General features: G+C 35.9%; 1 protein-coding gene across 1 annotated transcript in view; it reads left to right on the top strand.

Moving 5' to 3' along the window:
- The window catches only part of LOC106878182 (atrial natriuretic peptide-converting enzyme), a 39,157-nt gene that overhangs the window by 739 nt on the left and 24,255 nt on the right, over positions 1 to 14,163 (top strand). Inside the window, exons 2-6 of the mRNA XM_014927322.2 lie at positions 1,473 to 1,604; positions 7,605 to 7,715; positions 9,400 to 9,517; positions 11,940 to 12,047; positions 13,196 to 13,233. Coding sequence (XP_014782808.1) covers positions 1,473 to 1,604; positions 7,605 to 7,715; positions 9,400 to 9,517; positions 11,940 to 12,047; positions 13,196 to 13,233 — 507 coding nt within the window. The remainder of the gene's footprint in view (positions 1 to 1,472; positions 1,605 to 7,604; positions 7,716 to 9,399; positions 9,518 to 11,939; positions 12,048 to 13,195; positions 13,234 to 14,163) is intronic.

Below are 14,163 nucleotides of genomic sequence, written 5' to 3'. Positions count from 1 at the left end.
ATAGTAAATTTTCAATGAAGAAGCTGGTAGAAACCATTTCATTTTATCTAGTCTCCTAATTTCTGAGAAATGTTTGGATATCATGACTTGTAATTAAACTTTAAAACAAAAAGTCAGCAGTGAATTGGTGACAAATACAAAGTGCATTACAGAAGTTTTGAGACAATCTTTTTAGGAGAAGTGCTTATAACTGTCTTAAATTATTGTAATTTTAGTATATCATTATGATACAACAAATAAATTGTCCTGCCAACTATTTTATTCCAGAGGGAAGGAGTCAGTTGTAACAGCACTTTGAACACACTCTACTAAAGACTGCTTGTCACAGCTGACTAGTTTGCAGAATGCAGTCAGGACAAGGAAACAGTTTAGAAGCTTGCTATGCAATAAATTTTTGTGCTAAACTGGACAAAAATGTTACAGAAACATATGAAATGCACCAGGCTGCTTATAGATTAAGTTGTATGAGCTGAACATCTGTTTTTCACTGGCACAAGAAGCCAGGCAAAGCAAGTCCACCAGTAAGCTCATGATTATCCCCTTTTCGACAGCAAGGGTATCATTTACATCCACTGGGTTTTCTCTGGCCAGACAGTCAACAAAGCATACTTTGTGAAGGTTTTTGAGTGAGTTAAAGAAGAAATTTCATCACAGAAGGTCAAAGTACCTGCACCAAGACAATATACCAGTCCACAATTCCATCACAGTAATCAGCTATTTGACAGAGATGGGCATCAAAACTGTCCCTCACCCTCCCTACAGACCAGACCTTGCTCCCTATAATTTGGTTGTCCCTGAAGCTGAAGAAGAGGAAAGCAGCTGTGACAAGAGTCTTTGACAGCTTCAATTTGGAGGACTTCCATGGGACCTTACGAAGTGGCTGGAGTACTGCAAGTGCATTTAAGTAAAAGGATCCTATTTATAGAATATTATAGTATTGTACTTCTTTGAAATTAATAAATGTCTCTCCTAGAAAAGTTTCAAATCTTCTGGAATGCACTTTTATTTTAGTCTCAACTTTAAAATTCTGTTTGAACTTCTTACACTACAGGTTGATACAATAAATGTATCGGAGCTTAAATCTATCAGTTACATCATCCACTGGATCAAGCAAATATATTTGTCTTGCTTCCCACATAGCCTCTTGATTTCAATCCCTACCACCTACCACTTTAAGCCTTTTTTAGCCCTTACAGCTTGGGATGATACTATGTTACCAGCTGCCTAACTAGTGATCTATGCTTACATCTTAATGAAAGGGTATGTGACCACAGCTGCATCATTTCTGATGAAGCAAACCTATTTAAATTATAAAATTGAAATTGATTGGTTGTCAGGCAAGTAATTCATTTACTAATTATTCCAACAGGAAAAGATTACATGAAAATTAAACATGCTTAAATGTGCTATTTACTTATTTATAGAATATTTACAATTCATATATTCACTTTTTTCTTTTTTACATCTTCAAGCTTGTGAAGACGGTGAGGTTAGATGTCCTCCAGGTCGCAATGAAACTAATTCCACAAATGTATGCATTCGTAAAGACAGTATGTGTGATGGAGCAATTGACTGTGAAGATGGCACCGATGAAAAGAATTGTGGTAAGAAGATAGATATCTTGCTTTTTATTAGAGTATCAGATGATTTTGTTTTAGTAAATTTACTGTCTAGACCAGATGTGGTCACTTGGGCATATTAAAGAATCCATAAGTAGTTTATTTCATGAAATGTAGAGAACAGACACTTCAATCAGTAATCCAATTTACAAACAAAAACATTTTAAAACAAAATGAAACAAATTAATAAGCTGATACCAACTATTTTAGAAGATATAATTTCAACTGATAACTGAAACAGCTGGCTTGCTAACTGTTGCATAGGAAACTTGTGATCAAAAGAGCTGTTTACAAATGTTGCCAGAGTAACAGCTTCAACAGAAAATTGAGACAACTGAATTGAAAACTATTGCATGGAAAACAAATTATCTACAACTTGGATTTGATAAATCTGACTTACTACATTTACGAAGAGTGTTCCTTAAAGATTTCCCCTGACCCGCTTCCCAAGGACTGGGATAAATGAAACTTGGCATAATTATTAGTCCTTCTCTACATAGCATTTCTCCCTTCACTTTATGCAGCTGTGAAGACCTTGTCAGTAGAAGTCGGTAGGTTGTGTCTGGAGACAAGACTTTACCTTGGAAATAAATTCATCATCATCCAAAAATTGCTTCTCCTTCAAAAAAGACTTCATGGATGTGGAAGTCAGATGGTGAAAGGTTGAGAGAGTAAGGGGAATGAGGAAGGATTCCATTGCCACAGGAGTGTGCTTTCATCTGAGCAACATGTGCACTGTGAAGTGGGGCATTGTCTTAGAGGAGGTGGACTCCTTTAGTCAACATCTCACACATCTCTGCTTTCATGCTGTCCCGCAATTTTTACAGCAGAGAAGCATAATATGCCCTGTTAATTGTGGTGCCTTTGCCAGAAAAACCATCATGCTGGTCCCAAAAGACTGAGACCATTACCTTGCATGCTGAGGGTTGGATACAAGCCTTCTTTGGAGGTGGTGAGTTATCATGTTTCCATTGCTTTGACTGGACTTTAGTCTCAGAATTATAGTGATGGACCCATATTTCACCCTGTGGGATAAGTCTTCCGAAATAGTGCGCCCTGCTTTCTTGGCACATTCAAAAGAGCCTGGGAGCAATTGACTCATTCCTGCTTCAGAAAAGGTGTGAGCATCCAAGGAATCCATCGTGTAGACAACTTCACGTGTGCAAATGGTCATGAATGATTTTTTCCACAGACCCTACACTTATCTTCACTTTTTGAGCTAGTTGCCAAATAGTTATGTACCGAACCTCCAAAATTGTGGATGGTGTTGTCATCAATGGCAGAATGGGGTCATCCAGGAAAAGGAGCAGTTTCTACCGATGTCCAACCACATTTGAACTGGCAATGCCAGTGCTTCACTATGTAACATGATGATGCATCATCACCATAAACTTCTTTCATCTCATCGAAAGTCTCATTGGAGTACGACCTTTCAAGTACAAGAACCTGAAAACTGATCTGCATTCAACTGCTTCTATTACAGCTGCAAAAGACAAACGAATACTAGTGGAAAGCTGCAATTTACAATGTGACATGTAGAGACATGTACATGATACATGTACACCCTTTGTTCATGAGTAAGCCACAGCTTCAACTAGTATTTAAAAAAAGCTAAGTTGTCAGCTTGAGAAAATGCATCAAGCTAAGTAAAATCGTTGTCATCCACCCATACATACAGACTTGTCTTTTACAGATGTCAGTGCCACATAAAATGCACTCATGCTGCTATGTAAATGCACCCATGCCAGTGACACATAAAAAACACTCAGCACACTCTGTAAAGTGGTTGGAAGTTGGAAAGGCATCCACCTGTAGAAACCATGTCACAACAGCCAATTGGAATCTGGACAGCTCCTCTCAAACCGTCCAACCCATGCCAGCATGGGAAATGAATGTTAAATGATGATGATAGTGATGTTGAGGACATATACATACAATGGGCTTCTTTCAGTTTATGCCTACCAAGTCTATTCACAAGCCTTTGGTCATCCCAGGGCTATAATAGTAGACATTTGTCCAGGGTACCATGCAGTGAGACTGAATCCAGAACCATGTGGTTGACAAGCAAACTTCTTACCACACAGCCACTCTTGTACATAAGAAACAATATTATTTTAACAATAACTTGAAACAATTAATTCAACTAGGATCTGAAACAGATCTGTTGCCAACTATTATAGAGGACAAAAAATAATTTCAACTGAGAAGAAAAGCAGCTAGTTTACTGTTACGTCTTGCTCGACACTGATATGTCCTGTATTATAACAATGTACTTCATTGTCTGCATGACTGGCCCGAACAGTACACCTCGCTGACTGACTCCACTCCTCACAGCTGTCCACTATTTATTTAGGGGTGTCCTTCGCAACACCTCCCCTTTTGAGATCTTTTTTTTCTACATACAGCATTATTACTATTGTTATTTTATTTTTTCATTCTCCATTTTTTAGTACACACAGAATTATTATTTTTACATCTTTTCTACACATAGAATTATCATTATTTCCTTTTTTTTTTCTTTCATTTTCATTTTCTATACAGGACAAAAAAAAATTTTTTTTTCATTTTCTTATCACAGAAAAATTTATTATTTCGTAGAGTTCTCCATTGATAATTTTTTTTTTTTTCAACTCTATATATTACACTGAACAACAAAATCTTTTTTCTCCAAAATGCCCCAGGTAGTACCAACTCTACATTCTTACCAGTAGCTCTACAAACACATGAGCGACCTGACTGAAATTCTTCAATGGACTTGTATTATATTTTTCTGTGTCCCAGGTAGTACTCCAGAAATCCTTCTTCAACAGCTTTTTTCCCGTCATATTCTATTGCTTCTAGTTCACAGATAAATAAGTTATTACATAAAGTTCTCTGATATGTACATATCAGCAATTATTATTTTGTTTTCAACTCTATGTATTACACATTCGAACCATGCTATTTGAATGTATGCCACAGGTAGTACTGGCTTTACATTCTTACGAGTAGTGCTATGAACACGTGAGTGACCTGACTGAAATCCTTCAACAGACTTGTATTATTTTTTTCTCTGTATCCTAGGTAGTACTCCCAAAATCCTTCTTCAGCAGAATTTTTTTCCATCATATTCTATTATCGCTATTATTTCATAGAATTATTTTCGTCACTGAATTTTTGCTTGTATCCTGTGGTCATTGTTGTATCCTACCTGTTTTTGAATTCTTGTCACCAAAGTTTTCCTTGTTGTATTCTGTGGCCATTGTTGTATCCTGCATGTTTTCAACTTCTCATTGTTACATGTTATATCCTGCATGTGTTCAAAACCTTGTTGCCACTGTTATGTCTTGCTCAACAATGATATGTCCCACATTATAACGACGTACTTCGTCGTCTGCATGACTGACCCAAATGGCATACCTTGCCAACTGTTTTTATTTGGCACACAGGCCGTAACACGGAGGGGAATGGTACAAGGACAGACAGAACACCACAGTGGGGACAAAAAACATAAAACGAATGAATGAGAGATGGATAATAATTGAATGAGGATGTAATGGTTGCTTGAACCCCACTCTCAAGCAGCACCATTTAAGTGTTTTTGATAAAAGTTTTTATAGCATTGTTTCGTTTTTAGTATCATATGTGTAGTCTTATTTAACAGAATTTTAAAAGCTTACTTACACTTTACCATTTTATATATGGCAACAAGTCTTTGTAATCTACAACAGGCAGTAGGTCATCAAACTCTACCTTCACTCCCATTGGGTCTATTTTGTCTCTAAACCATTTCTTTAATTGTTCATATCTCTCTTGGTCTATTGATATGGCTTTTGTATTTTCTGGGTAATGTTCCATTGGTAATTTTACTCTTTTCACCGATTTAAATTTGGTGATTTTCCCTTCTATAGCTGTGCTTTTTGTATATGTTACCATATGCAATTTGTTTTTCCCAGGTCTTTTAACTGTTCGTTTCTGTGGTAAACTTGGGTTGTCTCTGATGGTTTCCTTTTTTTTCCTTCGTTGGTGATGCTGGTGGAGGTTCATGTAGTAAAAATCGTGTATAGTTTGTTTCACTATCTTTCTTTTTCTTTATTGGACTCTTCAGAGGTGAGTTCACTAGTTCTTTTATTTTTCCTTTGGTCACCTCTGTAAATGATTCTTCCACTTCTTCCGTGCATTTATCATTTGCTACGCCCACCACTTCAGCACTCTTCTCCTGTTGGCTTTCTTCGTTTTTACTTCCTGTCTGGGGGCACTTTATTCTAATGTGTCCTTTTTCCCCACATTGATAGCAAGTTGGTGGTCTTCCTTCTACCATCACTCTCAACCTTATGTCCTCCGGTAGAATCACCTCTTTGGCAATTTCATTTAAATCTTGTTGTCTGACCTGGATGACCATTTCTGTGCCGTATCCCCTTCAATTTACCTTCTTTGTCCTTGTCATCTTTAGACTTTTGGCATCCTCCTCGGTTTTGTGCATTACAGCTGCCACCAGCCACGCTTCTTTGATTTCTGGCAGTACTCTGCCTATTCTCACTCTAGTGACTCTTTTGCTACAGTAGGTAGGCAGGAGTGCCCATTTTTCTGTCTTCAGCATCACAGCGGAGTGATTTATTGCCTCTTGTTCATTGGCAAATCTTACCTTCACTGTACCATAATTTCTGCTTCTTGTGTAGAATGTTGTCAGGCTCTTTATTTCCTTCAGACATTCTTCAATCGCTTCTTCTGCAGCTATCTCAATTTTCTTGGTGGTTGTAGATAGAGTTTTATAAACCACTGTTCTTTTCTTTGTACTGGTTGTCACTTCTTCTGGAGGGGTCAGCTTTAAACTGGATCCCTTCTTCTGAATCAACCTGTAGTATTCCTCCAGCTTCTGTTCAATTTTAATTTATCGCACTTCTAGCAAGTCTGTGGTTGTACCTTTCCCAGCTACTGAAGCATAACTCCCAGCATGTGCTGGAAATAGTTTACACCCCATTTTTCTTTTTCTTTTTTCAATCACTTCGCCCCAAAATGGAGAAGACAAGCACAAAATTTAACAGGCCCGCAGGCAAAAACAGCAACAGTCTTAAACAAATTCAACAAAACATGGTTCACCCATGCGAGAGAACTTTTAACAAAGTATAATACGACTTATGTCAACCAGAATCAAAAATGATTTAACAGAACAGAATCCTGCGGCACACTGAAATATTTAAGTTTACAAGTCCTGCATGGTACTTAAAAAAACTTCAAATGGAAGTGGAAGCAGCTAGATTGCTAACAATAACTGAATGCGAAAGAAAATACTTTGAAATTGAAATAGAAATAACTAGGATGTCAACAACATCTTGAGAATAAAAAGGCTTCAAATAAAAATTGAAACAACTGGTTTGCCAACTATTAACAGTAACTGGTATCTGAATGAGCTTGGTTGTCAATGCTTACATGAAAACCAAATTAACAAAGCTGAGAATTTAAATCTCTCAGTTTCTATCAGGTACATAAAAAAACAAAACATTTTAATTTGGGCTTTGAAGCATTTGGGTTTCCAGCTGTTTCATAGGAAACAAAATAGCTTCAACATGGAAGTAAATCAGCCAGATTATTAACTATTATATGGGAGACATAAAAAGCTTTTATTAAAAAGTAATTCAGCCATTTTACTAATCACTAAATGGAGAACATAGCTTCAAGTGAGGAGTGAATCAATAGAAACAGAATGGCTTCAACAAGAAAATGAATCAGTTAAGGTTTTAACTGGATTGATTTAAAAAAAGGCAAAAAGCATTTCTCACATAGCAGGCTCCAAATTTAGTTGGCAAGTATAGTGAATTATTTCTTCCTTAGTACATGACAGGGATATTTAGTATATCTACAGTGGAGCAAATGAGAAAGCTTCTGTATAGTTACAGAACCTGCTAGAAAACACCTGAAAAAGTGAATAATGCAGCAAAGTAGATAGCTTTTGAGATTACAAAAGATTCCATGGATGATTTCTTTTTCCCAATTTTCTACTTTCAGCTTCATGTGCAATTGGACATTGGCAATGCAAAAATCTGAAATGCATCAAACAAGGACTTCGCTGTGATGGTAAAGAAGACTGTGACGATGGTTCTGATGAATTCTATTGCTGTACGTAGAAAAAATTACTCTCTCTATATAAATATAAGTATATATGTGTATGTCTGCATATTTGTAAAGTATATATGTATGCTTGTGCCACATAAAATACACTACTCACCTCACCTGTGCTCGTGCCACATAAAAAGCACTAAGTCCACTCTGCTGAGTGATTAGTGATAGGAAGGGCATCCAGCTGTAAAAATCTTAACAAAACAGTCACAGAAGTCTGGTGCAGGTTTCTGCCTGGCCAGCTCATGAAACCATTCGACCCATGTTAGCATGGAAGGTGGACGTTAAATGATGATGATGGTGTGTGTAAGAGAGAGTATGTGTGTCTGTGTGTATGTATGTGTATGTGTAAACTGCATGTGTGTGTCTGTGTGTGTGGCACAGTGGTTAGAGGATCAGGCTCACAATCATTAAGTAGTGAGTTCAGGTCTCAGATCATGTTGTGTGTTGTGTTCTTGAGCAAGATACTTTATTTCACATTGCTCCAGTTCACTCAGCTGTAGAAATGAGTTGCAACATAACTGGTGCCAGATGTATCATCTTTTGACTTTCCCTTGAATAATATCAGTGGCGTAGAGAGGGAGGACTTTTATGAGTGGGCAACTGCTGGTCTTCTATAAACAACCTTGCCTGAACTTGAACATTGGAGGACAATTTTCAAGGTGTAATCTCATGGCCATTCATGACCAAAGGGGTCTTTACCCTTTACATATATGAATGGCATGGTCTTCAGCCTCATAAACATATCCTGATTATGACGCTAACATTATCTTGAGAAGAGAATTGGGAGTGGTCTTAGATTGATATATATTCAATCTTCAATTCTTGAATACACAAATTCTTGCTTTAAATTTCTTTTTCAATACTATAATCACACCTTTCTCAGACAATTCAATTCCTCAGAGCACAAAATCATTCACATGCCTTGCCAGAATACCAATCAAGTCCCTATTTTAATCATGTCTGAGAAATAGTGTAGTCATATACTCACTGGCCCTCTTACTTTAATTCAGTGACCTGCTGTACAATAAGTGAGATGCATTGCTCAACATGTAGATGCATCTCCTCATCTTCCATCCCTTCAATTTTTGACTCACATAATGAAGTACCTTAAAGAACATCTCTCTTCAGTATATTACTCTGCAAAAATGTTGAGATGAATTCAAGTGTCATCTTGTTAGAATAGTTTTATGACAAGTGAGGGATGCACATCTATATATATGATGAAACTTTATATTTTTTTTACTTCTTTATGCTTAACATCAGTTGCTTCTTTTACTTGTTCCTTTGTTACCAGCAGAAATGATAGCTCTTGGGACTTTTACTCTGATTACTATGTTTCCACTGCTGCTTAGGTCATTTCAATATTCCTATATAAACCAAGTGTGCAGTCAGAAAATACAAATATCTTAACATTTAAATTGTTAACAATTTTGCATTGATATGTTCAGCAAAGTGTGCATAGATGAAAGGCTGTATCCTATTTATACACACACATGTTTGCAGTTTTATACACATACATACACACATACACATGCCAGCACACATATAAGTATAGTAGTGATAAACATTGGTGGTGATCGTAATGGTATGTGCATAAGCTGATATTGGTTATAGATGAATTAAATTAAAATTAAATTTTGTTTTCTGTCTTGTATTGTATTTTTTCTGTTTGTTTTTCTAGTTACATACATAAACAACACAATTCTAGTGTATCACAATGGTTCATATGAAAATGTTTGTGAAAACAACTTGAACAGTGAAAAAATTGCAAATCATTTGTGTTCCACAGTTGGAAGAAGGTAAGAAAACTGAATAATGTATTTTTGCTGCCCACTTATTTGAAAGTGACAGTATATTATTTTATATAATTAAAAAGACTGCCATGTGATTGATAATGCACTATAATAATATTGTGTTGAGTCAAAAGTTTTGCAATATTTTGGAAACTTCTTTGCTTTATTTGTCAAGTTACAACAAAATCAGTCTAGCATTCAAAGTAGAGGTTATCCTGTTGCACTGTCTGAAACCACCTTTTTGCCAGTTCTTTGATCCCATCCTGAAACCAGTTCTTGTCCTTCAAGATGAAGAACTCCTTCACTGAAAATTCCATTTCCACTTAGTTGATGAAGCATTATGAGTGCAGGAAGTGAACCTGGGATCAGAACAAGTAATAATCCAAAGGGATATTTTTCCACAGTTCTACCATGCATAAGCAGTAGTTAAGCAAGGGCCAGCTTCCAGAACCTGTCACCAAATATGGCTGTTTGGAACACAGTCGTTTTGAACACAAAGTGATGCTTGGCATCTGGTGGAATTCGTTCCAGACGGTCAGACCATCAATGCCAACCTGTATCCTGAACAGCTGGAGTGGATGGATGCCATTGCACAACAAAAGTACCTAGAATTGGTTAGCAGAAAGTGAGCTCTTCTGCAGCAAGACCTCATACTGTTCTACCAATCTGGAATAAACTCCAGGAACTTGAGGGAATTGAACTGATGCCACACCCAGCATATAGTCTACCATGGATTATTACTTGATCCATGGCTCACTTCCCATGCTTATGACACATCAACCAGAGGTAGGTCGAGGCTTCAGTGAAGGAGCTCTTCACTTCAAAGGATAAACTGGTATCAGTATGGGACCAAAGAACAATGCAACATGATAGCCTCTACTTTGAATGCAGGCTGCTTTTGTTGTAACTTGACAAATAAAGCCAGTAAGTTAACAAAATATTACAAAATTTTTGACTCAATTCAATATATGAAAATAAATAATTAAGTCATTAGTCTTCTTCATAGAAACATTCATGTCTTGACATTGTTTTTACTTGTTCAGGTTCACTTTGTGATAATTTTGTATATAAATTTAGAAGCTATCTTGCTTGCTTAGAGAACAACATGCAATTGACGTATTTTGACTATGAGACTGTCTTCTATATTATATAAATACTTTTATATTGGTTCCATGAGAATAGCTCCTTATATATGGTTTTATTGATTTATGTTAAAAATCAAAAGCCAGTTAATAGATGTGGAAAGATGTCAGATCTATAATAAAGTTTCTCATTGACAAACACTATTTAAAACAATAAAAAAAACTGTACTTCAAAGAATTAAACATTAATATTAATGGTACAGCTGTATTCTAAAAATATATTTGATGTTGTCTCTCATTTATAAATACTCAAGTCCTAGCATCTTGTCAAGATAAAAAAAAATGCCAGCCAAATCTCTCTTAAATTACAAACTACCATTTTAAAATAAAAGGGAACACATTGAGCAATTTAACTCTAGACAAACACAATCTAAAACAATATGAGATGTCTATTGATGGGACACCATTAATCAAGTGTGTGCTAGATCAAATTTGAAGTGAGCAAAGCAACAATAACAACAACTATACCATTCCCCGAGTTTGTCTTTGAATAATATTTATTGCAACAAGAGATATAATTAAACCTATTATCATAGAATACAAGAATGTTATTTAAAGAAAACCACTCCTCATATCTGGAAGAAATAGACCACACACTGAATAACTAACATTGATATCAAATTGCCAATGCCTTTTTCTTCTGCAATAATGACTAAAAACAAAACTTGCACTTTTTTCACATATTGTAAATAATATTAGTGACACAAAAAGAGAATACTTTAGTTAGATATTGATAGCATTAATAATGACATTAACAATAACAACAGTGAGAGCAATAATGATGTTGACAATGCAGAACATGAACATTTATCATGCCATTTGATAATAAAACAATCCATGCCATATAGTTTTAGGCTCAACATGGTGGTGGTGGTCGTCGTCGTCTTCGTCGTGGCAGCGGCAGCGGCGGCAAGGAGGAGGAGGATAGAATAAAATTTCTTGTCCAGAAATAAAACAAAATGTTTGTAGTGAATATCAACTTAGAGAATATACCGCTATGGTTTTGTGGTGCAGAATTAGCATAATTTTCCTGAATGTATAAACTAAGTCATTTCACTTGCCAAAGTATACAATATCGAAATTGAGTATCTAAATATATCTTATATCCTTCCAATATGTTAACTTTTTATATTTTTGCTTCAATCTGTCTGTGTTGCCCTCTTTGTTTCTTTTATCTCTTTATCTTTCTGTATCAATTGATCTATATTCTTTTTCTATCTGTGACTCTTTCTTTCTCTATTTATGTCTCTATTGATTTTTCTACATTCCTTTTTATTTTTTCATAGTAATGGAACATTTGGTAATTCAATTGACGGATATGGTGTACAATTCACACAAAACCCCACAGGCAGCAAAATGGGACTGATACCAGGATTCAAAGCAAATTCCTTTGAGTAAATATTTATTTCTGTTATTCAACATTTATGCCATGTTATAGTATGTTATATGCCATGCTGCATTGTTTCCTGTTACAGTAACCAAATGGAAAAATGGAATAGCAACAACTAGAAATGGAGCCCTAGTATATTACCTTGGCTCACTGAAAGTTTATGCTTTACTCAATGGAGTATTTATGTTTTGGTGATGGATTAAATTTGACTCTACTGATTCCAGTGATTACTTTTGTTGATCCCAGATGAGTGAACCAAGATTTTAATGCAGATTGAAGAAGGACATTAGTGATTATCACAAAGTATTTTGCCATTGTCCAATAAATTTTTCCAAATCATTGATCTCTTTACCTCATCAAATAATGATTCCCCATATTTGGAAGGAAGTGAAAGAATCGGTTAATCCAGAGATGAAAACATGATAGATGCTTTTATCATGGATGAGTTGTTTAGATGGATTCAAACTCTTTTCCACTGGTTAATGAAAGCACTCGTTAATTATATATTGCCTCTGCTACTTGCAATAGTTAGTTGTGCTTACACATAATGCAAAATATCTCCTCCAAAACAAATGTATTCTGTGAGTGAGTATTTATCTCTCAGCTTCATGGTGTAAAACAGATGAAAAATTCACCCTAGATAGAAAGTTTGTTTATCAGAGACAGCTTTTCCAATTATCTATTCCTAATTTGATCTATTCTCACTTCAGCAGATTTGAACTTACAATCTATGAGAAGATAGTCCATTATCTTATTTGTCTGCACAACTCCTATTTGAAATTAGATGAAGTGAGCCAATTGATATTTTCATTCATGTTTATTTTGAAGTGATTGTGATAGAATTGAAAGCAATGTCAAGTTATTAACACTGCTACCACAGGCAAAATCCAAATAAATACTTTCAGGCTGATGTGATGCTCATCAGTTTTACAACACACCCACTGATTACAATGCTGAACAGTTCTTCTATGTATTAACTGCTTTAACTTAGATGGTCTATATCATTTACAAAACAATGCCTTGACTATAGACACAATGCATTTCTATAACTTATCTAGCTGCTACTCTCTTATAACATGATTTGGTAACAGTATAAAGATGTGATTTTAACATTAAGAAATATAATAATAAAACTTTTACTCTTCTCTGTAGGAAGTGCAAATACATGGTATTGGAATGCAGTAAAGAAGGTAAGTAACATATTTAATACACCCCACAGCATGGTACTTTGGGCAGGTGTCTTCTACAATAGCTCCAAGCTGACCAAAATCTTATGAATCATCACCATCATCATCATCATCATCATCATCACCATCATCATCATCATCACCATCATCATCATCATCATCATCATCATCATCAGCAGCAGCAGCAGCAGCAGCAGCAGCAGCAGCAGCAGCAGCAGCATCATTATCATCATCATAATTTGACATCCATTTTCCATGCTGGCATGAGTTGGACAGTTTGACAGGAGCTAGCAAGCCAGCAATTTTGAACATGAAAAAATGTTTATAAAAGTCATGAGTGTTGTGTTGTTTTTTTTTATTTTTGTAAGTATGTCCACAAGTATTAGACATATGGTAGGCAAAAATGTGTCAAAGGTTGTTAATTCAAACATGATAGATAATCTTGTGAGTGTCTACCAAGTTACCAGATGTTGGAACTTTTATGTGTCCATGCCCAAGGGAGCAAAATGTTCAGAATATTATAGATACCTGGCAGCAGGTATTCATCTAGCTGCAGGATTTTGATATGCTGAGCAAGATGGAGGTTCCAGGCTGGTGATGCAAACTCTACATGTGAACATTTCAGAGCCATATACAGCTTTAAATAGATAGCTGAAGAGTGTCTGACAAAGGTCTTACTGAGTGCTGCTAAGACACGTAGCTTTCTTGACAATTTTAGAGATGTGGTTTGTCCAATGCAAATCATTGTTGACAATGATGTCCAAGTCACATTCACTAGCAGACTTCTTAGGATTGGTGTTGTTGAGGGAGAATGTAAAGCTTGGGTTTTTCCCTCACAAAATACATGGAGGTTCACTTGTCTACAGCCAGCTTGAGTTGCCAATCAGTAATCCATTGCTACATTGTGTCCAGATCTGATTGCTGGAAAGATCT

Source organism: Octopus bimaculoides, chromosome 3 (assembly GCF_001194135.2).
Source record: "Octopus bimaculoides isolate UCB-OBI-ISO-001 chromosome 3, ASM119413v2, whole genome shotgun sequence".
NCBI classification, from domain to species: Eukaryota; Metazoa; Mollusca; class Cephalopoda; order Octopoda; family Octopodidae; genus Octopus; species Octopus bimaculoides.
This window is presented reverse-complemented; position numbering and strand designations above follow the sequence as displayed.